Here is a 27,392-nt window from a genome sequence, read left to right on the forward strand (position 1 = left end):
CATCTTAGTGGAGACTACCAATTTGAAAGGTAAGATGGATGAAAACCATTAACTATGCAATAAATTTTGTTTCTGCATATTTCAAAGAGATGAATCCTAAATGATGATTCTGGAGCCAAGAGATACCAATAAATCATGAAGGAAAAAATGTCATTTTTACTAGAAGAGACTGTGATATTTGAAAGTATTGCTGAAAGATTTCAGAGTTATAACAAATTTTTATCAAGATGTTTAAGAGAACAAGAACTTTTGGGAATGTTTAATGAAGGTAAGTTAACTAGCCTTTCCTGTCCAAAAGCTAACTGTCTTCAGTTGTGTTAAGGGTAACAGATCATGCATTCTCTCTCAAGTACTAAAATTCAAATAAAAAAGACTGTAAGAGATTCCACTTCATCTGACTGCTACTTTTATGAACCCTAGAATCACAGAACTGCTATAATTCCTTCCTACTTGGACAAAGATGTCATGTACCAAAGATACAGATAATTATCTCTGAAATAATCTCAGTAACTTTTTTTAAACTTCAGTAGCAGTATCCATTTCTATTCTTTTCATATTTTTTCACATAAATTGGGCATTTTTATTGGTTAAAATGATCAAATACCAGCAATTTAAGTTCAACTTACATGGCAAGACCAAATCTTTTCTCTGTCCATCTCAGTCATTCCCCTTCATTTGGGCCTCAAAGCAAGGCCATGAAAGACTCCATCTTGCACCTGACAAGGGTCCCTCACACCTTGAAACATCTTGCTCTACGATTCTCTTCTCTCATCCAGTTTTCCCTGTTTTCATCAGCTGCTCTTTGGAGATCATGGTTTCTAGGTCCTTCGTTGGCTGTTTTTGAATGTGCTACAGCTAAGTCAAAACACAAGGGATGTGTGTATCCATTTACTCCACAAATGTTTGTCCAGTGGCAGGAGCTCTTCCAGGCACTGCTAATACCAGGGTTCCTTTGGGGGCACTTATACCCTACAGGGAAGAATAGACAGGTAGTAAAGAAATGATACATTGATACAATGCTGGATGATATGTTACTATTATGTTTTTTTTTCTTTTTTTAACTTTTATTTAATGAATATAAATTTCCAAAGCATAGCTTATGGATTACAATGGCTTTTCCCCCCATAACTTCCCGCCCACCCACAACCCTCCCCTCTACCGCTCCCTCTCTCATTCCATTCACATCAAGATTCATTTTCAATTATCTTTATATACAGAAGATCAGTTTAGCATACATTAAGTAAAGATTTCAACAGTTTGCACCCACACCAAAACACAAAGTGAAAAATACTGTTTGAGTACTAGTTACAGCATTAAATCACAATGTACAGCACATTAAGGACAGAGATCCTACATGAGGAGTAAGTGCACAGTGACTCCTGTTGTTGACTTAACAAATTGACACTCTTGTTTATGGCATCAGTAATCACCCTACGCTTTTGTCATGAGTTGCCAAAGCTATGGAAGCCTTTTGAGTTCGCCGACTCTGATCATATTTAGACAAGGTCATGGTCAAAGTGGAAGTTCTCTCCTCCCTTCAGAGGAAGGTACCTCCTTCTTTGATGACCTGTTCTTTCAACTGGATCTCACTCACAGAAATCTTTCACTTAGGTCAATTTTTTTTTTTTTTTTTTTTTTTTTTTTTTGCCAGAGTGTTTTGGCTTTCCATGCCTGAAATACTCTCATGGGCTTTTCAGCCAGATCCGAATGCCTCCAAAAAAGGAAACCTGTTAAAGTGAAATGGACACTATGAGAAACGGTGACTTGATCAGCCCTTGCCCTGACTGTTGATGAACAACTTAATACTTTATCCCTTTTAGTATTTTTTGGTTGTTCTACTTAATACTATTGGTTGAATTCTGTAATTAATACACAGTTATTCTTAAGCGTTGAAACTTAACTGAAAAGTGATCCCTATTAAATATAAGAGTGGGAATAAGAGAGGGAAGAGATGTATAATTTGGGACATGCTCAAGCTGACTTTCCCCAAATGGTAGAGTTAGAAACATACCAGGGGATTCCAATTCAATCCCACCAAGGTGGCATGTACCAATGCCATCTCACTAGTCCAAGTGATCAATTGCTGTTCACAATTGATCATAATGACAGGACTAAGAGTAAAAGGGATCACATAAACAAGACTAGTCTCTGAAAATACTAACTGATAGAATTAAAAAAAGGAGAGAATGATCCAACATGGGAAGTGGGATACACAGCAGATGCATAGAATGGCGGATGTCCTAAACAGCACTCTTTTAATATTTTTATTTATTTATTTTTCCCAAAGAAACCTTTTATTTAATGAATACAAATTTCATAAGTACAACTTTAGGAATATAGTTATTCTTCCCACCATACCCACCCTCCCACCCCTCCACCTCCTCCATCTCCTCTTCCCAGTCCCATTCTCCATTAACATTCCTTTTCAAATAACTTTGTACACAAAAGAGCAACTCTATACTAAGTGAAGATTTCAACAATTTGTACACACAAAAAAAATTGTTTGAGAACAATTTTTATGTTAACTCTTATAGTACAATTCATTAAGGACAGAGGTCCTGCATGGGAAGTCAGTGCACAGTAATTCTCATTATTAATTTAACTTTAACACTCTTATGTATGTCAGAGACCACCCAAGGCTCTTGACATGAGCTGCATAAGCTATGGAAGTCTTTTGAATCCACAGTCTCCATCAGTATTTAGACAAGGCCATAAGCAAGGTGGAAGATCTCTCCTCACTTTCAGAGAAAAGTACATCCTTTTTTAATAGACACTTCTTTCCACTGGGGTCTCACTTACTGAGATCCTTCATATAAAACATTTTTTGCCACAGTGTCTTGGCTTTCCATGCCTTAAATGCTCTCATGGGCTTTTTAGCCAGAGCAGGATACCATAAGGACTGACTCTGAGGTCAGAGTTCTACTTAAAGTGATTGTCATTCTATGAGTCTCCTGTGTGGACTGCTTCCCATGTTGGAACATTCTCTCCTTTTTAATTCTATCTATTGTTATTACCAGACACTTAACCATATTTATATGATCACTTTAATACTTAATCCTATCTATGTTTATTTTAACACTAATATGATAACTTTAACAATTAAAATGGCATTTTTATCACCCAGCTCAATGGGATTTAGGGTCCCATGGCAAATTTATAAACTGTACTCTTACAAGGTAAGTCTGTAGGAATGTATGCAGAACTATACAGATTTACAGTTACAAACTCCCTCCTCCCTCTATTATTCCCACTCTTATTTTTTAATGAGATCCATCCTCAATTGACTTTATATACATATGGTTAACTCTATGTTAAGTAAAGAGTTCAACAAATATTAGGGAAAGAACAGGAAAAAAAAAACTGAAAATGCTTCTCAACAGCCAAGACAAGGACCGCTCAAGTCATTCCTTCTTAAAGTGTCAATATAACCCCTACAGATTTTTTTTAGGTGCTCTATTACTTCTCAAAGATCAGAGACAACATATGGTATTTGTCTCTTTGGGACTGGCTCATTTCACTAACTATGTTTGCCAGTTTCATCCATTTTGTTGCAAATGATCAGATTTCATGATTTTTTTTTACCACTGTGAGCATTCCAGAGTGTACATATCCCATAATTTCTTTTTTTTTTTAACAGAGTGGACAGTGAGAGAGAGAGACAGAGATAAAAAGTCTTCCTTTGCCTTTGGTTCACCCTCCAATGGCCACCGCGGCCAGCGCACTGCGGCTGGCACACTGCACTGAGCCGATGGCAGGAGCCAGGTACTTATCCTGGTCTCCCATGGGGTGCAGGGCCCAAGCACCTGGGCCAATCTCCACTGCACTCCCTGGCCACAGCAGAGAGCTGGCCTGGAAGAGGGGCAACCAGGACAGAATCTGGTGACCCAACCGGGACTAGAACCCGGTGTGCCGGCGCCACAAGGCGGAGGATTAGCTTAGTGAGCCGCGGCGCCAGCTCCCATAATTTCTCTATCCAATCTTTGGTTGACCGGCATTTAGGTTGATTCCATGTCTCAGCTATTGTGAACTGAGCTGCAATAAACATGGGGGTACAGATAATGTTTTTATTTGCTTATTTCATTTCCCTTGGGTAAATTCCCAGAAGCAGGATGACTGGGTCATATGGTAAGTCTGTATTCAGTTTTCTGAGGTATCTCCATACTGTCTTCCATAGTGGCTTTACCAGTTTACATTCCTACCAACAGTGGATTAGGGTACCTTCTTCCCTCAATCCTTGTTAGCATTTGTTGTTTATTGATTTCTGTATGAAAGCCATTCTGAGGTGAGGTGAAACTTCATTGTGGTTTTGATTTACATTTCCCTAACAGCTCATAATCCTGAGCATTTTTTCATGTGGCTGATGGCCATTTGATTTCCTCTTTTGAAAAATGTCTGTTTAAGTCATTTTCCCATTTTTTAATGGGTTGTTTGATTTGTTGTGGTGGAATTTCTTGATCTCTTTGTAGATTCTGGTTATTAATCCACTATCAGTTGTACTGTTGGCAAATAATTTCTCTCATAGTGTCAGTTGCCTCTTCATTTTGCTGTTTCTTTTGCAGTACAGAAACTTCTCAATTTGATGCAATCCCAATTGTTAATTTTGGCTTTGATTGCCTGTGCCTCTGGGGTCTTTTCCAAAAAGTCTTTGCCAGTACCAATATCTTGCAGGGTTTCCTTAATGTTTCCAAATAATTTGATGGTGTTGAGTCATAGATTTAGATCTTTAATCTAGGTTGAGTGGATTTTGTGTAAGGTGTAAGGTATGAGTCCTGCTTCATAGTTCTGCATGTGGAAATCCAGTTTTCCCAGCACCATTACTGAAGAGACTGTACTTACTCCAAATTGGTTTTAGCTCCCTGGTCAAATATAAGTTGGTTGTAGATGCTTTGATTGATTTCCTGTATTTCTATTCTGTTCCATTGGTCTATCCTTCTATTTTTGTACCAGTACCAGGCTGTTTTGATTATAACTGCCTTATAGTACATCTAAAATCTAGTATTGTGATGCCTCCAGCTTTGTATTTGTCATATAAATTGCTTTAGCTATCTAGGTCTCCAGTGTTTCCCTAAGAATTTCAGCATCATTTTTTCTATATATGAGAAGAATATCTTTAGCATTTTGATTGGTATCACATTGAATCTGTAAATTTCTTTCAGAAGAATAGACATTTTGATTATATTGATTCATCCAATCCGTTAACATGGATTTTTTTTTTCGATTTTTTACAAGATTTATTTATTTATTTGAAAGTCAGAGTTACAAAGAGAGAGAGAGGGAGAGGCAGAGAAAGCAAGGTTCTCCATCTGCTGGTTCACTCCTCAGATGGCCACAATGGCTGGAGCTGCACTGATCCAAAGCCAGGAGCCAGGAGCTTCTTCCAGGTCTCCCACATGAGTGCAGGGGACCAAGGACTTGGGCCATCTTCATGACTTTCCTGGGCCATGGCAGAGAGGTAAATTGGAAGTGGAGCATCTGGGACTTAAATTGTCAGCCTAAAAAAAAAAACACCTAAATGAAAGATCTCTGTGAGTGAGATCCCAGTGGAAAGAACAGGTCTTCAAAGAAGGAGGTACCTTTCTCTGAAGGGAGGAGAGAACTTCCACTTTGAATATGACCTTGTGTAAATAAGATAAGAGTCGGAGAACTCAAAAGGCTTCCATAGCCTTGGAAACTCATGACTGGAGCATAGGGAGATTACTGATACCATAAACAGGAGTGTCAATTTGTAAAGTCAACAACAGGAGTCACTGTGCACTTACTCCTCATGTAGGATCTCTGTCCTTAATGTGCTATACATTGAGATTTAATGCTATAACGAGTATTCAAACAGTATATTTCACTTTGTGTTTCTATGTGGGTGCAAACTGTTGAAATCTTTACTTAATGTATACTAAACTGATCTTCTGTATATATAGAAAATTGAAAATGAATCTTGATATGAATGGAAGGGGAGAGAGAGTGGGAAAGGGAGGGTTGCGGGTGGGAGGGAAGTCATGGGGAGGGGAGGGGGATGCCAATGTAGTCCATAAGCTGTACTTTGGAAATCTATATTCATTAAATTAAAGTTAAAAAAATAAATCTAGGAAGTAAAAGTTGGCAAAAAATAATTAAATAAATAAATAAATAAATAAATTGGCAGCCTAATGAGATGCTGGTACTGCAGACGATGGCATTATCTGCTACACCACAGTGCCAGCCCCTTCATTTTTTTCATCTTTTTCTATTTCTCTCTTTAATGTTTTGTAATTCTCATTTCAGAAATCTTTGATATCCTTGTTAAATTTATTCCAAGGTATTTTATTTTTATTTGTAGCTATTGTGAATGGGATTGATTTTAGAAGTTCATTTTCAGCCTTGGCATTGTTTGTGTTGGCAAAGGCTGTTGAATTTTGTGTATTGACTTTATATCCTACTAATTTATCAAACTCTTCTATGGGTTCCAATATTCTCTAACTGGAGTCTTTTGGATCCCCTATATACAGAATCATATCATCTGCAAATAGGGATAGTATAACTTTCTCATTCCCAATTTGTGTCCCTTTAATTTCTTTTTCTTGCCTAATGGCTCTGGCTAAAGCTTCCAAAACTATACTGAATAACAGTGGTGAGAGTGGGTTTCCTTATCTGGTTCTGGATCTCAGTAGGAATACTTCCAACAATTCCCCATTCAAAATGACACTGGTCCTGGGTTTGTCATAGATTGCTTTGATTGTGTTGAGGAATGTTCCTTCTATATCCAATTTGCTTAGAGTTTTCATTATGAAAGGGTGTTGTATTTTATCAAATGCTTTTTCTGCATCTATTGAGATAATCATATGCTTTTGTTCATCAGTTTGTTAATGTGATGTATCACATTGATTGACTTGTGAATGTTTTAACCATCCCTGCATTTTGGGAATCAACCCCACTTGGTCTGGGTGGATGACCTTTCTGATGTGTTATTGGATTTGATTGGCTAGAATTTTGTTGAGGATTTTGGTGTCTCTGTTCATCAGGGAAATGGTCTGTAATTCTCTGCTTCATCTTTTTCAGGTTTTGGAATTAAGGTGATGCTGGCTTCACAGAAAGAATTTGGGAGGATTCCCTCCCTTTTAATTGTTATGAATAATTTAAGAATAATTGGAGCTAGTTCTTCATTAAATGTCTGGTAGAATTCAGCAGTGAAGCCTTCTGATCCTGAGCTTTTCTTCATTGGGAGAGTCTTTATTACTAATTCAATTTCTGTCTTGGTTATGGGTCTGTTTATGTTTTCTATGTCTTCATGGCTCAATTTAGGTAGGTTGTAAATGTTCAGGAATCTATCCATTTTTCTGGTTTCACAGTTTGCTGAAATATAGCTCTTTGTAGTAATTTCTGATGATTCTTTTTATTTCTGTGGTGTCTATTCTTACATTTCCTTTTTCATCTCTAATTTTATTGATTTTGGCCTTCTTTCTTCTTTTTTTCATTGGTTGGGCCTTTGGTGTGTAATTTTTTTATTTCTTCAAGAAACCAGCTCTTCGTTTTGCTGATCTTTTGTATTTTTTTGTTTCAATTTTTTTTATTTCTTCTCTAATTTTAATTATTTCTTTTTTCCTACTAGCTTTGGGATCGGTTTGCTGTTGTTTTTCTAGATCCTTGAAATGCATTGATAGTTCATTTATTTGGTGCCTTTCCAATTTCTTGATGTAGACACCAATTACTATAAACTCTCCTCTTAACACTATATTTGCTGTATCCCATAATTTTGATATGTTGTATTGTCATCTTAATTTGTTTCTAGAAATTTTGATTTCTCATTTGATTTCTTCTATTAGCCAGTGTTCATTCAAGAGCATGTTGTTCAGTCTCCATTTGTTTGCATATGCTCTGGAGATTCCAGAATTGCTGATTTTCAGCTTCATTCCATTTAGTTCCAAGATAATCCATGGTAAGATTTCAACTTTTTTAAATTTGCTGAGACTTGCTTTATGGCCTACTATGTAGTCAACCCTACAGAAAGTTCTCTGCACTGGTGAGAAGAATGTATATTCTACAACTGTATAATGAAAAGTTCTATAGATATCTGTTAGGTCTATTTGTCTATATTGTTTATTAAATCTTCTCTTTCCTTGCTGATTTTCTGTCTGGATGATCTGTCCATTGTTGAAAGTGTGGTATTGAAGTCCCTCATTACTACTGTATTTGAGTCTATGTCTCCCTTTGGATCCATTAACGTTTCTTTTAAATAGCCCGGGATCTTGTAATTAGGTGCATATACATTTATAATAGTCCCTCCTCCTGTTGAATTGATCCCTTAATCATTACATAATGCCCTTCATTGTCTTTTTTAACAGTTTTTGTGTTAAAGTCTATTTTGTCTGATTTTTTTTGTTTCTGTTAGCATGGAATATCTTTTTTTGGTTTCTATTAGCATGGGATATCTTTTTCCATCCTTTCACTTTCAGTCTGCATGTATCTTTATACGTGAAATGTGTTTGTTGGTGAGAGGTAGCAAATAGATGAGTTGTGTTTTTTAATCCATTCAGCCAGTCTGTATCTTTTAACTGGAGAGTTGAAGCCATTTACATTCAAGGTGACTATTGATAAGACTTTTCCTTGTCATTTTTCCATAAATGTTCCTGTTGTTTACCTTACATTTCCTATGTATTTTTACTGGTAGATTTTCTGCCTTCACCTTCTTCATAGTGATGACCATGTTCTGTGTTGCTGTGTGTAGCAAATCCTTAAGCATCTTTTGTAAGGCTAGATGAGTGGTAACAAATTCTTTCAATTTCTGTTATGGAAGGTCTTTATTTCACCTTCATTCATAAATGAGAGCTTTGCAGGGTACAGTGTTCTGGGTTGACAGTTTTTTTTCTCTTAAGACTTGGAATATATCATTCCATTCTCTCCTAGCCTGCAGGGTTTCTTATGAGAAGTCAGCTGTGAGTCTAACTGGAGATCCTCTGAAAGCAATCTGGCATTTCTCTCATGCACATTTTAGAATATTTTCTTTATGTTTTACTGTGGTGAATTTGATTACAATGTGTTATGGTAAAGATCTTTTCTGGTCGTGTCTATTAAGGGTTCTATGAGATTCCTGTACTTGGATGTCCCTTTCTCCAAATTAGGGAAGTTTTCTGTTATTATTTCATTAAAAAGGCATTCTAATCCTTTCTCTCTTTTCATGATGTCAGGAACTCCTAAAATACATATGTTGGGTCTTCTGATAGTACCCGATAGATTTCCAATAGTGTTGCTTTCCTCTTCTTGTTTTTGGACTGACTGTATAATTTCCTATGCTTTGTCTTCTAAATTGGATATTCTTTCCTCTGTTTCACCAATTCTGTTGTTTAGGCTTTGCATTGAATTTTTATTTGTTCTGTTTAATTCTAATTCATTTTGATTTTTCTGTAAGATCTCAATTCCGTGGGTGAAATTTTCTTTCATGTCCTGTATGGATTTCAGTAGTTCTTGAATTTGATTTTTTGAATTCCATTTTTGGCATTTCCTCAATCTCATCATCTTCACAATCTAGTATTGCAGCGTTGTGTTCTTTTGGGGGCATGATGTTGTCTTATTTATCTTTGTTTCTTGAGTTGTTCCACTTGTTGTTCAGCATTTGTGGAGATTCTCATTGGTTTCTTCTTTGTTTTTTCTTTATGGTGGTTTTTATCTTTATACTACTCCTCTGTAGATAACTAGAGTATCTGTTTTCAGTGAATACCTAGAGGCTTGTAGTGGGAGTGGTCAGGGAGCTCTGTTCAGTTTTCCAGGGTGAAGGGCATGTCTAAGCTGTCACATTCATTTTTGGTGTGGTAAATCTTTTTTTACCAGAAAGGAAGTTTATTCTGCTCAACTGAGCTTCTCTCCTCAAAAAAGATCAGTGCCTAAGCACTAGCACAAGTGTGTACAATATTCATCCACTCTACCCCATGGTCTATGTCTCTGTAGTTTTCAGTGAATATCTAGAGGTGTGTAGTGGGCATGGCCAGGGAGCTCTGTTCAGTTCTTTAGAGTGAAGGGAATGTCTAAGGTGACACACCCAGATTTCGCATGGTAAATCTCTTTTTTAATCATATGGAAGGTTTATTCTACTCAGTTGAGTTCCTCTTTTTTTTTTTTTAAACTTTTATTTAATGCATATAAATTTCCAAAGTACGACTTATGGATCACAATGGCTTTCCCCCCATACCGTCCCTCCCACCCACAACCCTCCCCTTTCCCACTCCCTCTCCCCTTCCATTCACATCAAGATTCATTTTTGATTATCTTAATATACAGAAGATCAGCTTAGTATACATTAAGTATGGATTTCAACAGTTTGCTCCCACACAGAAACATAAAGTGAAAAATAATAGATGATTTTTTAAAATGATGATGAAATCAGAGCAGACCTATTGTCATGTTTAATCCCAGTGAGAGTCAAGTTGGGAACTGATAATTTCTTTTTTTTTTTTTTTTACAGAGGATCAGTTTAGTATGCATTAAGTAAGGATTTCAACAGTTTGCACCCCCATAGAAACACAAAGTGAAATATATTGTTTGAGTACTCGTTATAGCATTAAATCTCAATGTACAGCACATTAAGGATAGAGATCCTACATGAGGAGTAAGTGCACAGTGACTCCTGTTGTTGACTTTACCAATTGACACTCCTGTCTATGGCATCAGTAATCTCCCTATGCTCCAGTCATGAGTTTCCAAGGCTATGGAAGCCCTCTGAGTTCTCCAATTCTTATCTTGTTTAGACAAGGTCATAGTCAAAGTGGAGGTTCTCTCCTCCCTTCAGAGAAAGGTACCTCCTTCTTTGATGGCCTGTTCTTTCCACTGGGATCTCACTCGCAGAGATCTTTTGCCAGAGTGTCTTGGCTTTCCATGCCTGAAATACTCTCATGAGCTTTTCAGCCAGCTCCGAATGCCTTTAGGGCTGATTCTGAGGCCAGAGTGCTATTTAGGACATCTGCCATTCTATGAGTCTGCTGAGATTCTCACTTCCCATGTTGGATCACTCTCCCCTTTATTTACTCCATCAGTTAGCGTTAGCAGGTACTACTTGTCTATGTGCTCCCTTTGACTCCCAGTCCCTTCACCATGACCAACTGTGAACTGAAACTGATCACCTGGAACAGTGAGATGGCATTGGTACATGCCACCTCGATGGGATTGAATTGGAATCCCCTGGTATGCTTCCAACTCCACCACTTGGGGCAAGTCAGCCTGAGCATGTCCCAAATTATACATCTCTTCCCTCTCCCATTCCCACCACCATGTTCAACAGGGATCACATTTCAGTTAATTTTCAACACTTAAGAATAACTGTGCATCAATTACAGATCTAAACCAGTCATATTAAGTAGAACAGATAAAAAAAACTACTAAGAGGGATAATGTATTTAGTTGTTCATTAAGAGTCAGGGCTATGCTGATCAAGCCACCATTTCCCATAGTGTCCACCTCACTCCAACAGGTTTCCCTCTTGGTGTTCAGTCAGTCGTCACCGATCAGGGAGAACATATGGTATTTGTTCCTTTGGGACTGGCTTATTTCACTCAGCATGATGTGTTCCAGATTCCTCCATTTTGTTGCAAATGACTGGATTTCGTTGTTTCTTACTGCGGTATAGTATTCTAAAGAGTACATATCCCATAACTTCTTTATCCAGTCTATCATTGATGGGCATTTAGGTTGGTTCCAGGTCTTAGCTATTGTGAATTGAGCTGCAATAAACATTAGGGTGCAGACCTCTTTTTTGTTTGCCAATTTAAATTCCTTTGGGTAAATTCCAAGGAGTGGGATGGCTGGGTCGAACGGTAGGGTTATCTTCAGGTTTCTGAGGAATCTCCAGACTGACTTCCATAGTGGCTTCAGCAGTTTGCATTCCCACCAACAGTGGGTTAGTGTCCCTTTTTCCCCACATCCTCGCCAGCATCTGTTGTTGGTAGATTTCTGCATGTGAGCCATTCTAACCGGGGTGAGGTGAAACCTCATTGTGGTTTTGATTTGCATTTCCCTGATTGCTAATGACCTTGAACATTTTTTCATGTGCCTGTTGGCCATTTGGATTTCCTCTTTTGAAAAATGTCTATTGAGGTCCTTGGCCCATCTCTTAAGTGGGTTGTTGGTTTTGTTTTTGTGGAGTTTCTTGATCTCTTTGTAGATTCTGGTTATTAACCCTTTGTCTGTTGCATAGTTTGCAAATATTTTTTCCCATTCTGTCGGTTGTCTTTTCACTCTCCTGACTGTTTCTTTTGCAGTACAGAAACTTCTCAATTTGATGCAATCCCAATAGTTGATTTTGGCTTTGACTGCCTGTGCCTCCCGGGTCTTTTCCAGAAATTCTTTGCCTGTGCCAATATCTTGAAGGGTTTCTCCAATGTTCTCTAGTAACTTGATGGTGTCAGGTCGTAGATTTAGGTCTTTAATCCATGTGGAGTGGATTTTTGTGTAAGGTGTAAGGTAGGGGTCTTGCTTCATGATTCTGCACGTGGAAATCCAATTTTCCCAGCACCATTTACTGAATAGACTGTCCTTGCTCCAGGAATTAGTTTTAGATCCTTGATCAAATATAAGTTGGCTGTAGATGTTTGGGTTGATTTCTGGTGTTTCAATTCTGTTCCATTGGTCTATCCATCTGTTTCTGTACCAGTACCATGCTGTTTTAATTACAACTGCCCTGTAGTATGTCCTGAAATCTGGTATTGTGATGCCTCCGGCTTTGTTTTTGTTGTACAAGATTGCTTTAGCTATTCGAGGTCTCTTGTGCCTCCATATAAATTTCAGCACCATTTTTTCCAGATCTGAGAAGAAGGTCTTCGGTGTCTTGATTGGTATTGCATTGAATCTGTAAATTGCTTTTGGGAGAATGGACATTTTGATGATATTGATTCTTCCAATCCATGAGCATGGAAGATTTTTCCATTTCTTGGTATCCTCTTCTATTTCTTTCTTTAAGGTTTTGTAATTTTCATCGTAGAGATCTTTAACGTCTTTGGTTAAGTTTATTCCAAGGTATTTGATTGTTTTTGTAGCTATTGTGAATGGGATTGATCTTAGAAGTTCTTCCTCAGCCATGGCATTGTCTGTGTATACAAAGGCTGTTGATTTTTGTGCATTGATTTTATACCCTGCTACTTTGCCAAACTCTTCTATGAGTTCCAATAGTCTCTTAGTAGAGTTCTTTGGGTCCTCTAAATAAAGAATCATGTCATCTGCAAAGAGGGATAGTTTGAGCTCTTCCTTCCCTATTTGTATCCCTTTAATTTCTTTTTCTTGCCTAATAGCTCTGGCTAGAACCTCCAGAACTATATTGAATAGCAGTGGTGAGAGTGGGCATCCCTGTCTGGTTCCAGATCTCAGTGGAAATGCTTCCAACTTTTCCCCATTCAATAGGATGTTGGCTGTGGGTTTTTCATAGATTGCTTTGATTGTATTGAGGAATGTTCCTTCCAAACCCAGTTTGCTTAGAGTTTTCATCATGAACGGGTGTTGTATTTTATCAAATGCTTTCTCGGCATCTATTGAGATAATCATATGGTTTTTCTTCTGCAGTCTATTAATGTGGTGTATCACATTGATTGTCTTGCGCACATTAAACCATCCCTGCATACCAGGGATGAATCCCACTTGGTCTGGGTGGATGATCTTTCTGATGTGTTGTTGCATTCTATTGGCGAGAATTTTATTGAGGATTTTTGCATCTATGTTCATCAGGGATATTGGTCTGTAATTTTCTTTCAGTGCTGCATCTTTTTCCAGCTTAGGAATTAAGGTGATGCTGGCTTCATAGAAAGAATTTGGGAGGACACCCTCTTCTTCGATTGTTCTGAATAGTTTGAGAAGAATTGGAGTTAGTTCTTCTTTAAACGTCTGGTAGAATTCAGCAGTGAATCCATCTGGTCCTGGGCTTTTCTTTGTTGGGAGGGCCTTTATTACTGTTTCAATTTCTGTCTCAGTTATGGGTCTGTTTAGGTTTTCGATGTCTTCCTGGTTCAATTTAGGCAGGTTGCATGTGTCCAGGAATCTATCCATTTCTGATAGGTTTCCCTGTTTGCTGGCATACAAGTCCTTGTAGTAATTTCTGATGATTCTTTTTATTTCTGTGGTGTCTGTTGTTACGTTTCCTTTTTCATCTCTGATTTTATTGATTTGGGTCTTTTCTCTTCTTTTTTTAGTTAGTTGGGCCAATGGGGTGTCAATTTTGTTTATTTTTTCAAAAAACCAGCTCTTCGTTTGGCTGATTTTTTGTAATGTTTTTCTTGATTCAATCCTGTTGATTTCTTCTCTGATTTTAATTATTTCTCTTCTCCTACTAGATTTGGGTCTGATTTGCTGTAGGTTTTCTAGATCCTTGAGGTGAATTGAAAGCTCATCTATTTGGTGTCTTTCCAATTTCTTGATGTAGGCACCTATTGATATAAACTTTCCACTTAACACTGCTTTTGCTGTGTCCCATAAGTTTTGGTATGTTGTGCTGTTATCCTCATTTACTTCCAGAAAGTTTTTGATTTCTCTTTTGATTTCTTCTATGACCCATTGTTGATTCAGGAGCATGTTGTTCAATCTCCATGTGTTTGCGTATGCTCTAGGGATTCCTGAGTTGGTAATTTCCAACTTCATTCCTTTATGGTCTGAGAAGCTGCATGGTATGATTCTAATTCTTTTGAATTTGCTGAGACTCGCTTTATGGCCTAGTATGTGGTCAATCCTAGAGAAGCTTCCATGTACTGCTGAGAAGAATGTAAAATCTTTAGCTGTAGGATTGAAAGTTCTGTATATATCTGTTAGATCCATTTGGGCTATAGTGTCGTTTAAATCTACTGTATCCTTGTTGATCTTCTGTCCTATTGATCTGTCTATTTCTGAGAGTGGAGTATTGAAGTCCCCCAGTACTACTGTATTGGGGTCTAAGTCTCCCTTTAAGTCCATTAATAAATCTTTTAGATAAACTGGTGCCCTGTAGTTAGGTGCATATACATTGATAATTGTTATATCTTCCTGTTGAATTGATCCCTTAATCATGATATAGTGTCCCTCTTTGTCTCTCTTAACAGTTTTTGTGGTAAAGTTTATGTTGTCCGATATTAAGATGGCTACGCCCGCTCTTTTTTCATTTCTGTTGGCATGGTATATCTTTTTCCAGCCTTTCACTTTCAGTCTGTATGGATCTTTGTTGGAAAGATGTGTTTCTTGTAAGCAGCAAATAGATGGGTTTTGTTCCTTAACCCAATCAGCCAATCGGTGTCTTTTAACTGGACAGTTCAGGCCATTCACGTTCAAAGTGACTAATGATAAGTGGTAACTTTGCCCTGCCATTTGCCAAAGATAAGTTCTAATATATGCTTTGAATTCCCTGTGATCTTTTGCTGTGAGCTTTCCTTCCTTGGTTTCCTTCCTTTACCTTCTTTCATATTGATGACCGTGTTTCTGTGTTTCTGTGTGTAACACATCTTTAAGCATCTTTTGCAGGGCTGGACGAGTGGCAACAAATTCTTTCAATTTCTGTTTGCAATGAAAAGTCTTTATTTAACCTTCATTCACAAATGATAGCTTGGCAGGATATAATATTCTGGGCTGGCAGTTGTTCTCTCTTAGTACCTGGGCTATATCTCGCCATTCCCTCCTAGCTTTTAGAGTTTCTGATGAGAAGTCAGCTGTGAGTCTGATTGGAGATCCTCTGAGAGTAATCTGACGTTTCTCTCTTGCACATTTTAGGATCTTTTCTTTATGTTTCACTGTGGAGAGTTTAATTACAACGTGTCGTGGTGAGGATCTCTTTTGGTCGTGTTTATTAGGGGTTCTGTGGGCTTCCTGTACTAGGATTTCTCTGTCCTTCTCCAAACCTGGGAAATTTTCTGCTAATATCTCACTAAAAAGGCCTTCTAATCCTTTCTCCCTCTCCATGCCTTCAGGAACTCCTAGAACCCGAATGTTGGGTTTTTTAATAGTATCCTGAAGATTCCCGACAATATGTTTCAGATTTCTAATTTCCTCTTCTTTTCTTTGGTCTGACTGTATCCTTTCCTGTTCTCTGTCTTCTAAGTCCGATATTCTCTCTTCTGCTTCACCCATTCTGTTTGTAAGGCTCTCTATTGTGTTTTTCATTTGATCTATTGAATTCTTCACTTCAGTCACTATCACAGTTTCCTGTTGTACTAGTTGTTTCGTTTCATTTTGATTCCTCCTTAATATTTCATTTTCACGAGAGAGATTTTCTATCTTGTCCATTAAGGATTTGTGTAGTTCCAGAATTTGTTTTTGAGAACTTCTTAATGTTCTTATCAATTTTTTGAGATCTGCTTCTTGCATTTCTTCTATGTCATCATCTTCGTAATCTTGAATTGGGGTGTCTTTTTCATTTGAGGGCGTCATGGTGACTTCCTTGTTTTTATTACCTCGGTTTTTGTGTTTGTTATTTGGCATATTGGAGATATTTGGTTTCTTCACTGTGGTGCTTTTTCTTGTTATACTATGACTCTAGATTAAGTGGACTGTCTGTTTTTGATGGAGCCTTAGGGCTTGAGATGGGTGTGGCCTGAGAGCTCTGTTTGGTGTGCCAAAGGTGACACTCTCAGGTTAGGCGTGGTAAATCTCTCTCTCTCTCTCTCTCTTTTTTTTTTTTTGATTCAAAAGGGAAGTAATTCCGCACAGCTGAACGAAGTTGGAGGTAGTTAGCAGGCAAATGATATACCCACAGGAGCCAGAGATCGGAAGCTCTTTCCCAAGATCCCCACAGGGAATCTGTTCGGCCCTCAGAGTGGGCTCAAATTCTCCTTCAGCCTCCCACTGGGTTGCCAAAGTTACGGAATTGTAGCGTCTCTGGAGAGTGCTCACGTGAATTCCGTGAGTTCTCTCCCCCACCGTCTCTTTTTTCACAGTCTCAGTTCAGTAGCACCACAAATTTACTAGCTCCTAATCTCCTGTTAATTCGCCCCACCCAGAGTCAGGTTTTTCTGCTAGGCTCAGGGCCGGTGCAGACCTGAGGTCACTCTGCTTATGACGTATGTCCAAGATGGCGCCTGCTCTTTGTCTTGCTCGCCCTTGAGAGGTGAGCGGAGAGAGAGAAACCCGTGTCCGTACTAGTCACCCTTTTTTCTCTCTCTCTCTCTCTTCCAGTTAGCCTTGTGAACTTCCCCCCCCGGGGGTCGTTCCCTCTAGTCTCCTCTCTCCGCTTGCCTGCCGGTGTCTCGGGCTATTGAGGTTCGGCTCACCTCGCGTTCCAGCGCTGGTGTGTTGAGTCTGCCGCTGATGTCCCGAACTGTGGGCTCCCACGCTCTCCACGCAGGTCCGCTGTGAGTCACGCGTTCCGGAAGAGTTTCTTCTGCTGTTTCCTCCCCTACTCTTCCTTGAACCTGCAGTATCTCCACTTTTATTAAACTATCTCTCCCCAGACTATCAGTGTGCTCCCTTCCTATTCCGCCATCTTGCCGGAAACCCTTGAGTTCCTCTTATCACAGATCAGTGCCTGGGCACTAGCCCCAGTGGGTATTCATTGCTCTGCCCCAAGGACCACACAAAGGATCTGTGCAGTTTTCAGTATAAGCTCAGATTTCCCAGCAATGTCCTTCACCAGGTAACCAGGGAGCCCTGCACATGTGGAGCCTCCCACAATGATGGCCCGAAGTCCAACCACACCATGAGCCTTCCCATACAGCCTGGTTTTTCACTGTCCAAGTACACAAGCCTCCCACAGTCACAAGCACCCAGCCCCCTGTTAGTTCTCCCATTCAGAATCAGAAGTCTCTACGCAGCTGGCTGCTGGGCATGGACACAAGGTGGCGCAGTTGTCATATATGTCCAAAATGACACCTGCTCCATCAGCTTGTTACAGGATGCTGTTGCAGGGTGACTGGAGAGAGAGAAATGTGTCCCTCCGTTTTTCTCATCTAGTTTGGCAGGTATACTATCCCCCATGGAGCTCCAAGCTGGGTTCCATCTAGGCTCTTCCTGCAGCTTTATCACCAGTGGCTTGGGCTGCTGCAGTCTGGTCTCATCTCACTCTCCAACACTGGTGTGGAAGCTCTTGGCTGCTGGGGTCCTGAGTTGTGGGTGTCCACATCCTCCACACAGGTCCACTGTCTCCCTGTAATTTGTGTAGAGTTTCCTCTACCATTTTCTCCCTAACTCTTCCTTGAGACTGCACTCTCTCCACTTTTTTAAACCATCTTCTCCTAGACTAGAGCAGGAAACTCCCTCCCTACTCCATCATCTTGGAAGCTGTTTCCTTCATCTATACATTGATATACCTGTGGAATATTTGACTAAAATTCCAACAAAACTCCAATCCCAATTTCATTATAAAAGACCACAGCAAGGCCTTCTAAATGATCTTACTGAATTTTAGACTCTCTTCCAGATTAACTTTCAAAAACACTACTTCAAATATGTTGCTACTTTCTTAAAATCTTCTCTAAATCCATATGAAAATTCTGTAATTATTTTCATTCAGAAGACTGTCTAATATTTGTCTTAAATCTTTCAGAATATTCTTATCACCTGAGACTCCCAAAAATTACTTTTGTAGGTGCACTTTAACTTGTTGTTCTCCAAACATGCCTTCTGTTTGTTCCATTTCCCCCACACTGTTCTCAAATATGTCATGCCCTAGCAACACTGTCTGACCAAATTTTATTCACAGACTTTTTAGAAATTCCAATTTTCTAAAATTGTCCTAATGTGAACTACTTCTCACTGCCTTGAGATCCTTTTGATATGTTATGCAAGATCTCTGTGTTTTTAAAGCATTAAATAAAATTTTTAACATGTTTTAATTTAAAACATTAAATAAATTTTTCTTAGTTTTATTTCTTAAAACTTGAATCTCTTTGAAGAAAAAAAGCCCATTACTTTTCACATTTCATTCTGCCTAACAGAGTTTGTTGCTTACAAGTACTCAGTGAACATTTGCTAATTTGACTCTACCCTAACTTAATTAGTTGTGGGAAATTAAAGGAGAAAAGTCTGAAAAGGCCAAACCATTGACTTCACAAGAAACTTTTGGTCAAATTTGGTGGTTGTCTTTTTAAATTCAAGCTGCCAATCTTTTTTGGAGATATATTTAGATGTAGAATCCACATCTTACAATCAAGTTCCTACTTAACCATGCATTCTATGTTCTTCTCTACTCCTCTTACCTTCTTTTTGTTTTTTCACCATCTCCATTTATTAGATTAGCAGAGATATACTCTTTTTTTGACTGTATAATTGTTATCTTAACAAATAGAACATGAATTATTGACTTTCCAGTCTAAGGTTAATGAATACTTTTTCTTTCATATATTTATTTTAATTTTACTTGAAAGGAAGAGAGGAGGGGAGAGAGACAGAGACAGAGAGATGGAGAGAGAACAGATGGAGAGAGATCTTCCATCTGCTAGTTCACTTTCCAAATGCCTGCAAGAGCCAGGCCTGAGCCGGCCAGAACCAAGAGTTAGGAACTCAATCCAGGTTTCCCACATGGGTGGCTGGTTCCCAAATATTTGAGCTATCACCTGATGTCTCCCAGGGTGCTCATTAGCAGGAAGTTGTATCAGAAGTAGAGTAGCTGGGATTTGAACCATGCACTCCAGTGTGTAGTGACTTAACCACTGTGCCAAACACCTAACCCTGATTTTTTCTTCTTTGATGCAAAGAATATGAACACATTAATTCAATTTGCCTCTCATAACAGACTTCACTTTCCAAAAATGCATGCAATAACATTTTCAGTTCTTCATGGTCTTCTGGTATCTCACAGCAAAATGTGGAGTCTATTTTTCCTCCCCATGAAATTAGCAGATCTTTGTGACTGCCTCAAAAATCATGATGCTGTAGATGTGAAGGTGCAGGGCCTCCACAATCAGTGACCACGCAGGGGTACACTGTTACCAAAGATTGCACACACCTCTCAAGATGTTCAACTCTCCTGAATCTTTAGTGCCTTGTGAATTCTTCTATACTATCAAATACAAGGTTTGTTTCTTATTTATTTTATTTACATTTTCCATATATTTTAGTTTTCCTCTATCAGAAATTTTTTCAAATGTCCTGTTTCACTGTCATCATAAGCAGAAAATTCTGGTCAAATATTTAATGTTTAAACCTGACTTTATAGAGAATGCATTTGCATAGAGGAAAACAATTTTGTTGGCTCCTAACTTTCATCCTTTCACATACTAAGTATTTTTATTTATAATTATAAATAATGTTTTAATTTTTGCATATTATTCTGATAATTCCACTCTCAATTTAAGTATTTTTAATGTTTGCTAACTTCCTCGAATTTACTATGTGGTATTTTGACAAGGCGACAGAGTTTCTTGGCAGATTAGAAGAAACATCAAATTTCTCAAGCTGAATTGTACACTGTTCTAAGTAGTGTAATGAAACCTCTTGCCATCCTACTCCATCCCACCCAGGATGGGAATCATTCCTTAGTCTAGAATATCAATACTGTATAGGCCACTTACCCTAACTCATTAATAGCCGTCTCAGTTGTCTGATCAACTGGTGATGCCACCGTGCTTGTATATGGGGTGCAGTGCAATCCATGGTTTCAGGTTTATGCTAGGAGTCTTGGAAAGAATTCCCTATGCATAAGTGAGAACTATTGTATAAAAGAGAATCCATGGATTAAAAAAGAAACAATGAAGCTCACTACAGTGGGAAACAAGGCAGCAAGACACAAAAGCATGCATATAATTATTAACAACAAAACTTACTTAGTGCCAAATTTTAATCATGGTTCTATGCATGGAGAAAAAAGTTATATTAACAGTGTCTAACATCATAAACAGTTTACTTGGAAAAGAAGGCTCTTGATATCATGCTTATAAATTTATATGATGAAAATGTCTTCAGTACTCAGTTCAGATTTCATTGCCACATACAGAAAATTTACTATGCCCAAAGTACAGACTGGACTGTGATCCACTTGTTATTTTTAAAGTTATTTGTACAAATCAAACAACATCTATAATTGCAAACATGGTACACAAATCAATAAATGTAATAAATCATTTCAACAAAATACAGAAAACATGATCATCTCAATATACGCACAAAAATATTCAAAATATTCAACATTTCTTCATGATAAAAAACAAATTAGGTATAGAACAAATATATCTCCAAAAATGAAGGCTGCCCAATACAAATGCAAGGGCAATAATGATTTTTAATTGGAAAAAGCTGAAGGCCCAAGATCTGGAACAAGGCATGGATGCTCACTTTCATCACTCTTATTCAGTAAAATATTGGAGTTCTTAGCAAGAGCAACTAGGCAGAAGAGAGAAGACAAACACCATTGTAGCCAGCCATGCAGCACAGCATGATGCCAGCTGTGAGCTGCCATCTTACCATGTCAAGGTAGAAGAAATTGTTGCATGCCCCACCACTTACAGTTTTAGCTGAGAGGGAATTCCACAGTCACCCACTGACTTTTACTTCAGCCTGGAGAGCTAACTGGAGAAACTGCCAGGCTTGGAGCAGGGAAGCTGCCTTGCTTCCTTCCCCTCCACCACTCCCACAAAGCAGCAAAAAGTCACACAGCACCTTGGTTCTGCTCCTACCACCATCATAATCAGAGTGAGGGCAATGAGGGCTTTACTCCAGTAAAGGACAGATCCCCTACATCCTGGGCGTTAATACCAGAAGCAGCCCCTAAAAAAAATCTACTCCCAACCTATGCTCTCTGGGTAATGACCCATGATACTCTGCAACACCAGGACTGTAATAGTAAGTTCTAATTTTCTAAGTGCAGCTGGAATCTACTCAGTGGACACAGGGAAGAATCTACCTGTATTCCACCTCCCTGGACTCATGCCCTTCAGAGTAAAATCTCCTGTATACCTACAGGACTACAACAGGGTTCAGTTCACATCCCCAAGCCCTAAGACTAGAGCTGTTTGTATTATAAGCCACAGCACCAGATGTACTCTCCGAGCTGACCTGAGGAAGGGGCCATCCATATCACATAATCGTATAGTCACAGCATTGGTGCCACAAGTCAGTAGGATAAGGCTTGCCAGTAGGACAAGGGGGCAGCCAACCTTTTCTCCCTCAATACAAAGAAAAAGGTCCTGGCTATCACATCTAGTAAGGAGACTGAACCAAACTTTTTGTGGACCAAAGATATACACCCAAGGAAACTCTTATTCATCTCAAAGCCACATTTTTATCCCTACAAACTCTAGCAACTAGACCCTGTGTCACTTTTAAATACAATTGATGTTGATTAAGACAATAGAAATCATTCAGACACTACACTCTTGAGCTCACATAGAACCAAAGCTGAAGCAAAAACCCAAGTAATATCTTGAATTGCTGCTAAATTATAAACTATTTTACAATAAAACACATTCCATAAATAAAGGAAGAGTACACCAAATGTGCAGATGTCTACATAGGGACACAAGAGACATGAAAATGCAAAGTAGCATGATATCTCCAAAAGAACATAATTATCCTCCAGAATTAGATCCTGAGCTGAAGGAAATTGATAAATGACAATATACAGAATCCAAATAATTATTTAAAGAAACTCAATGAGATGCAAGAGAATACAGATAGATTAAAGAAATAAGGAAATCAATGAGAGACAGGAATAAAAATATTTTTAAGGGGATAGAACTCATTAAGAAGAACTAAACAGAAATGTTGGAGATGAAATCATCAATGAGTGAAATTTAAAAAAAAAGTGAGCTTTAACAGCTGAAGAGACCAAAAAGGAAAGAATATCTGACCTTGAGGACAAGAATTTTAAAGTAATACAATCAGACAAAAATAAAGAGAAAATAAAAAGAATGAAAAAATCTACACAAAATACAGGATATCATTAAACGACCAAATATTCATAATATAGGTATTACTGAAGGAGAAGAAAAGGAAAAAGGCATTGAGAACCTGCTAAATGAAATAACAGCGGAAAACTTCCCAGGTCTTAAAAGAGACATGAACATCCAGATACAATAAATTCAAAGAACCCCAAGCAGACTCAACCAAAAATGCTCTTCTCCAAGGCATATTGTCATCAAACTGTCAACAGTCAAAGACAGGGAGAGAATCCTAAAGACAGTAAGAGAAAGTATCAAGTTACACATAAAGGAAAACCAGTTAGATCAACAACAGGCTTTTCAGGAGAAACCCTACATGCCAGAAGAAAGTGGGATGATATATTCAAAGTCTTAAAAGAAAAAAACCTCTCAACCAAGAATATTATATCCAGTGAAGCTATTCTTTAAAAGTGAAGGAGAAATAAAATATTTTCCAGGTGAGCAAAAACAGAGAATTCACCACCACTAGACCAGTCTTACAAGAAATTCTAAGGAAACATCAAGATGGTGGAATAGGGAGGGAGCTTACTGCTCTAGTCTCGAGAAAGGTACATTTTAAAAATGTGGAGACAGTCCAATCTCAGGGAAGAGTTAGGGAGAAAATGGCAAAGCAAACTTCACACAAATTTGAAGGACATTACTGATCTACGTGGAGGGTGTGGACATGCACAACTCAGGAGCCCAGCAGCCAAGAGCCTCAGCATCAGTTTTGGGGAATGAGGTGAGACCAGACTGCAGCATCTCAAACCACTGGTGATAAAGCTACGGGAAGAGCCTGGCGTGAATACAGTTCGGAGCCCTGTAGGGGACAGTGTACCTGCCAACCTAGAGGAAATAACTTGGGGGGGCACATTCCTCTCTCCCCAACCATCTGGCATTGGCATTCTGTAACTAGCCAAGAGAGGGAGAGCACGATTTTGGACAAATGTAATAGCTGCACCAGCTCTTGTCTGTATGCCCAGCAACTAGCTAAGTGGAGATGCCTGAGTTTGGCTAGGAGAATTGAAAGGGGTCTGGGTGCCTGTGACTGTGGGAGCCTTGTGTGCTGGGACTGTGAAAACACTGTGGCTACATGTGAGGCTGCAGGGTGTGGCTGCATCTTTGGGTAGTCACTGTGGGCCGCTCCACATACTCAGGACTCCCTGATTCCCTGGTGAGGATCATTGCTGTAGGATCTGTGCTCACATAGACTGCACAGATCTGTTGTGTGGTTCTTTTGGCAATGCAAATGAATATTATACACACTGGGGCTAGCAACCAGGAATTGGTCTCCTTGGATGATAGGAGGTAAACATGAAACTATAACAACAGAGCAGATTAATCCTCCTCTGATTAAAAAGAAAAAAAATGCCTTACCACGCCCAATTTGTATGTCACCTTGGACACTCCCCTCACCCTGGATTACTGAACAGCACTCCCTGCCCACACCCAGTACACACACCAGGATATCCCTCTGTGATGCCTCTTATTTTTGGACTTTGCCTCTGTGGATTAGTGGAGTGTCTGCTCTTTCAGTGAATACCCAGGAAGTGCACAGTGACTTCTGTTGTTGATTTAACAATTGACACTCTTATTTATGAGGTCAGTAATCACCCAAAGCTCTTGTCATGAGCTGCCAAGGCTATGGAAGCCTCTTGAGTTCAACTCCGATCTTTTTTAGAGAAGGCCCTAGTCAAAGTGGAAGTTCTCTCCTCCCTTCAGAGAAAGGTACCTCCTTCTTTGATGGCCTGTTCTTTCTGTTGGGATCTCGCTCACAGAGATCTTTCATTTAGGTCATTTTTTTTTTTCCACGGTGTCTTGGCTTTCCATGCCTGAGAAACTCTCATGGGCCATATCCGAATGCCTTAAGGGTTGTGTTTTTTAATTTGATCTGTTGAATTTTTCATTTCTTGTGTTTAATTTTAATTTCTGTTTAAAATCTGTGTTTCATGTGAAAATTTTCATTCATGTCATGTATGGATTTCTTTAATTCATGGATTGCTTCTGATTACTTCTAAGTAATCCTATAATCAATTTTTTGAATTCCATTTCTGGCATTTCTTCATCTCTTCATCTTCACATTCTAATATTGAAGTATTCTTGTGTTCTTTTGGGGGGCATCATGTTTTCTTCCTTATTCTTTCTTCTTGAGTTGCTACATTTGTTTTTGGGCATTTGTGGAGATCCTTGTATATACTAAATTGATCTGTATATAAAGATACTTGAAAATGAATGCTGATGAAGAATGGGATGGGAGAGGGAGTGGGAGATGGGATGGTTGCGGGTGGGAAGGTGCTTCTGGGGGGAAAATTTGCTATAATCCAAAAGTTGTACTTTGGAAATTTATATTTATTAAATAAAAGTTAAAAAATTAAAAAATAACAAAAAACAAAGCTACACTACACAAATGAATGAATTAGTGTCCTATGATCTCTATGTATTTTCCAAACAAAGATAATAATCATGTTCAAAACAAAGAATATAAACAATTCAGAAACAGAAAGATTTAATTATTAAGGCTAACCATATATTTTAAAAGGATTATGGAAACTTAAAACAAAAGGCCATATTTGAGAGCTGTGGTTGCTCCTCTTTGTTTTGAAATATTATGTATAGCAGAGCTGGCACCATGGCTTACTTGGTTAATCCTCCACCTCTGGCACCGGCATCCCATATGGGCGCCAGTTCTACTGCTAGCTACTCCTCTTCCAGTCAAGTTCTCTGCTGTAGTCCAGGAAGGCAGTGGAGGATGGCTCGAGTGCTTGGACCCCTGCACCCACATGGGAGACCCGGAGGAAGCACCTGGCTCCTGGCTTCGGATCAGTGCAGTTCTGGCCATAGTGGCCATTTGGCGAGTGAACCAGTGGAGGGAAGACCTTTCTCTCTGTCTCTCTCTCTCGCACTGTCTATAACTCTACCTGTCAAGTAAGTAAATAAATAAAAAATATTATGTATAGAAACTTAAGCTTAATCACAAAAATTTATATCGTAATTAATTAAACTAAACTAAATTTTACCATTCATCACTAAACCAATATTGGAATATCTTAAAGGATTTTATTCAAAATCTTCACTTTTCAAGGTATCAATGTCTATATTAATTCAGGCAACATTAACTGATAAAACAAAAAAATTAAGTTTATAATTAATCTAAAGTAACAGTTTATTTAACAGGAATCACATTTCAGTTAATTTTCAACACTTAAGAATAACTGTGTGATAATTACAGAATTAAACCTGTTAAACATAAAAGTGGGAATAAGAGAGGGAAGAGATGTATAATTTGGGGCATGCTCGGGCTGACTTGCCCCAATTGGTAGAGTTGGAAACATACCAGGGGATTCCAATTCAATCCCATCAAGGTGGCATGTGCCAATGCCATCTCACTATTCCAAGTGATCAATTTCAGTTCACAATTGATCATAATGAAAGGACTAAGAGTCAAAGGGAGCACATAAACAAGTCTAGTATCTGCTAACACTAACCGATAGAATAAATAAAGGGGAGAGTGATCCAACATGGGAAGTGAGATACTCAGCAGACTCATAGAATGGCGGATGTCCTAAATAGCACTCTGGCCTCAGAATCAGCCCTAAAGGCAATCGGATGAAAAGCCCATGAGAGTATTTCAGGCATGGAAAGCCAAGACACTCTGGCAAAAAGATCTCTGTGAGTGAGATCCCAGTGGAAAGAACAGGTCTTCAAAGAGGGAGGTGCCTTTCTCTGAAGGGAGGAGAGAACCTCCACTTTGACTATGACCTTGTCTAAACAAGATAAGAGTCGGAGAACTCAAGGGGCTTCCATAGCCTTGGAAACTCATGACTGGTGCATAGGGAGATTACTGATGCCATAAACAGGAGTGTCAATTTGTAAAGTCAACAACAGGAGTCACTGTGCACTTACTCCTCATGTAGGATCTCTGTCCTTAATGTGCTGTACACTGAGGCTTAATGCTATAACGAGTACTCAAACAGTATATTTCACTTTGTGTTTCTATGGGGGTGCAAACGATTGAAATCTTTACTTAATGTACACTAAACTGATCTTCTGTTAAAAAAAAAAAAAGAAATTATCAATTCCCAACTTGACTCTCACTGGGATTAAACATGACAATAGGTCTGATCTGATTTCATCATCATTTAAAAAAAAATCATCTATTATTTTTCACTTTATGTTTCTGTGTGGGAACAAACTGTTGAAATCCTTACTTAAGGTATACTAAGCTGATCTTCTGTATATTAAGATAATCAAAAATGAATCTTGATGTGAATGAAAGGGGAGAGGGAGTGGGAAAGGGGAGGGTTGTGGGTGGGAGGGACGGTATGGGGGGGAAAGCCATTGTAACCCATGAGTCGTACTTTGGAAATTTATATTCATTAAATAAAAGATAAAAAAAATAAAAATAAAAAAATAAAGTAACAGTTTATTTATTGGTCTCATAGAATCCAAAATACATCACTAATAGGTTGGTAACATTCTTTCAGGATGTGATTCAGGGGCCCAGGTTCCTCTCATCTTGTGGCACCACCAGCTTAAAATTTGGCTTACAAATCACCACGCATTTGTGCCAAGCCACAGAAGGGGAAAGAACACACAGAATTGTGTGAGGGATTTTTGTAAGGTGAAAGACTTCCATTCACC

General features: G+C 38.6%; 1 protein-coding gene across 2 annotated transcripts in view; it reads right to left on the reverse strand.

Moving 5' to 3' along the window:
- Nucleotides 1-609: 609 nt before the first annotated feature.
- CWF19L2 (CWF19 like cell cycle control factor 2) overlaps nt 610-27,392 on the reverse strand; it is a 220,414-nt gene continuing 193,631 nt past the window's right edge. Inside the window, exon 19 of one of the 2 annotated variants that reach the window (XM_008261932.4) lies at nt 610-969. In XM_008261932.4, coding sequence (XP_008260154.2) covers nt 731-969 — 239 coding nt within the window. In that variant the 3' untranslated portion in view covers nt 610-730. The remainder of the gene's footprint in view (nt 970-27,392) is intronic. The other variant, XM_008261926.4, reaches the window with a different exon arrangement.

Source organism: Oryctolagus cuniculus, chromosome 1 (genome assembly GCF_964237555.1).
Source record: "Oryctolagus cuniculus chromosome 1, mOryCun1.1, whole genome shotgun sequence".
NCBI classification, from domain to species: Eukaryota; Metazoa; Chordata; class Mammalia; order Lagomorpha; family Leporidae; genus Oryctolagus; species Oryctolagus cuniculus.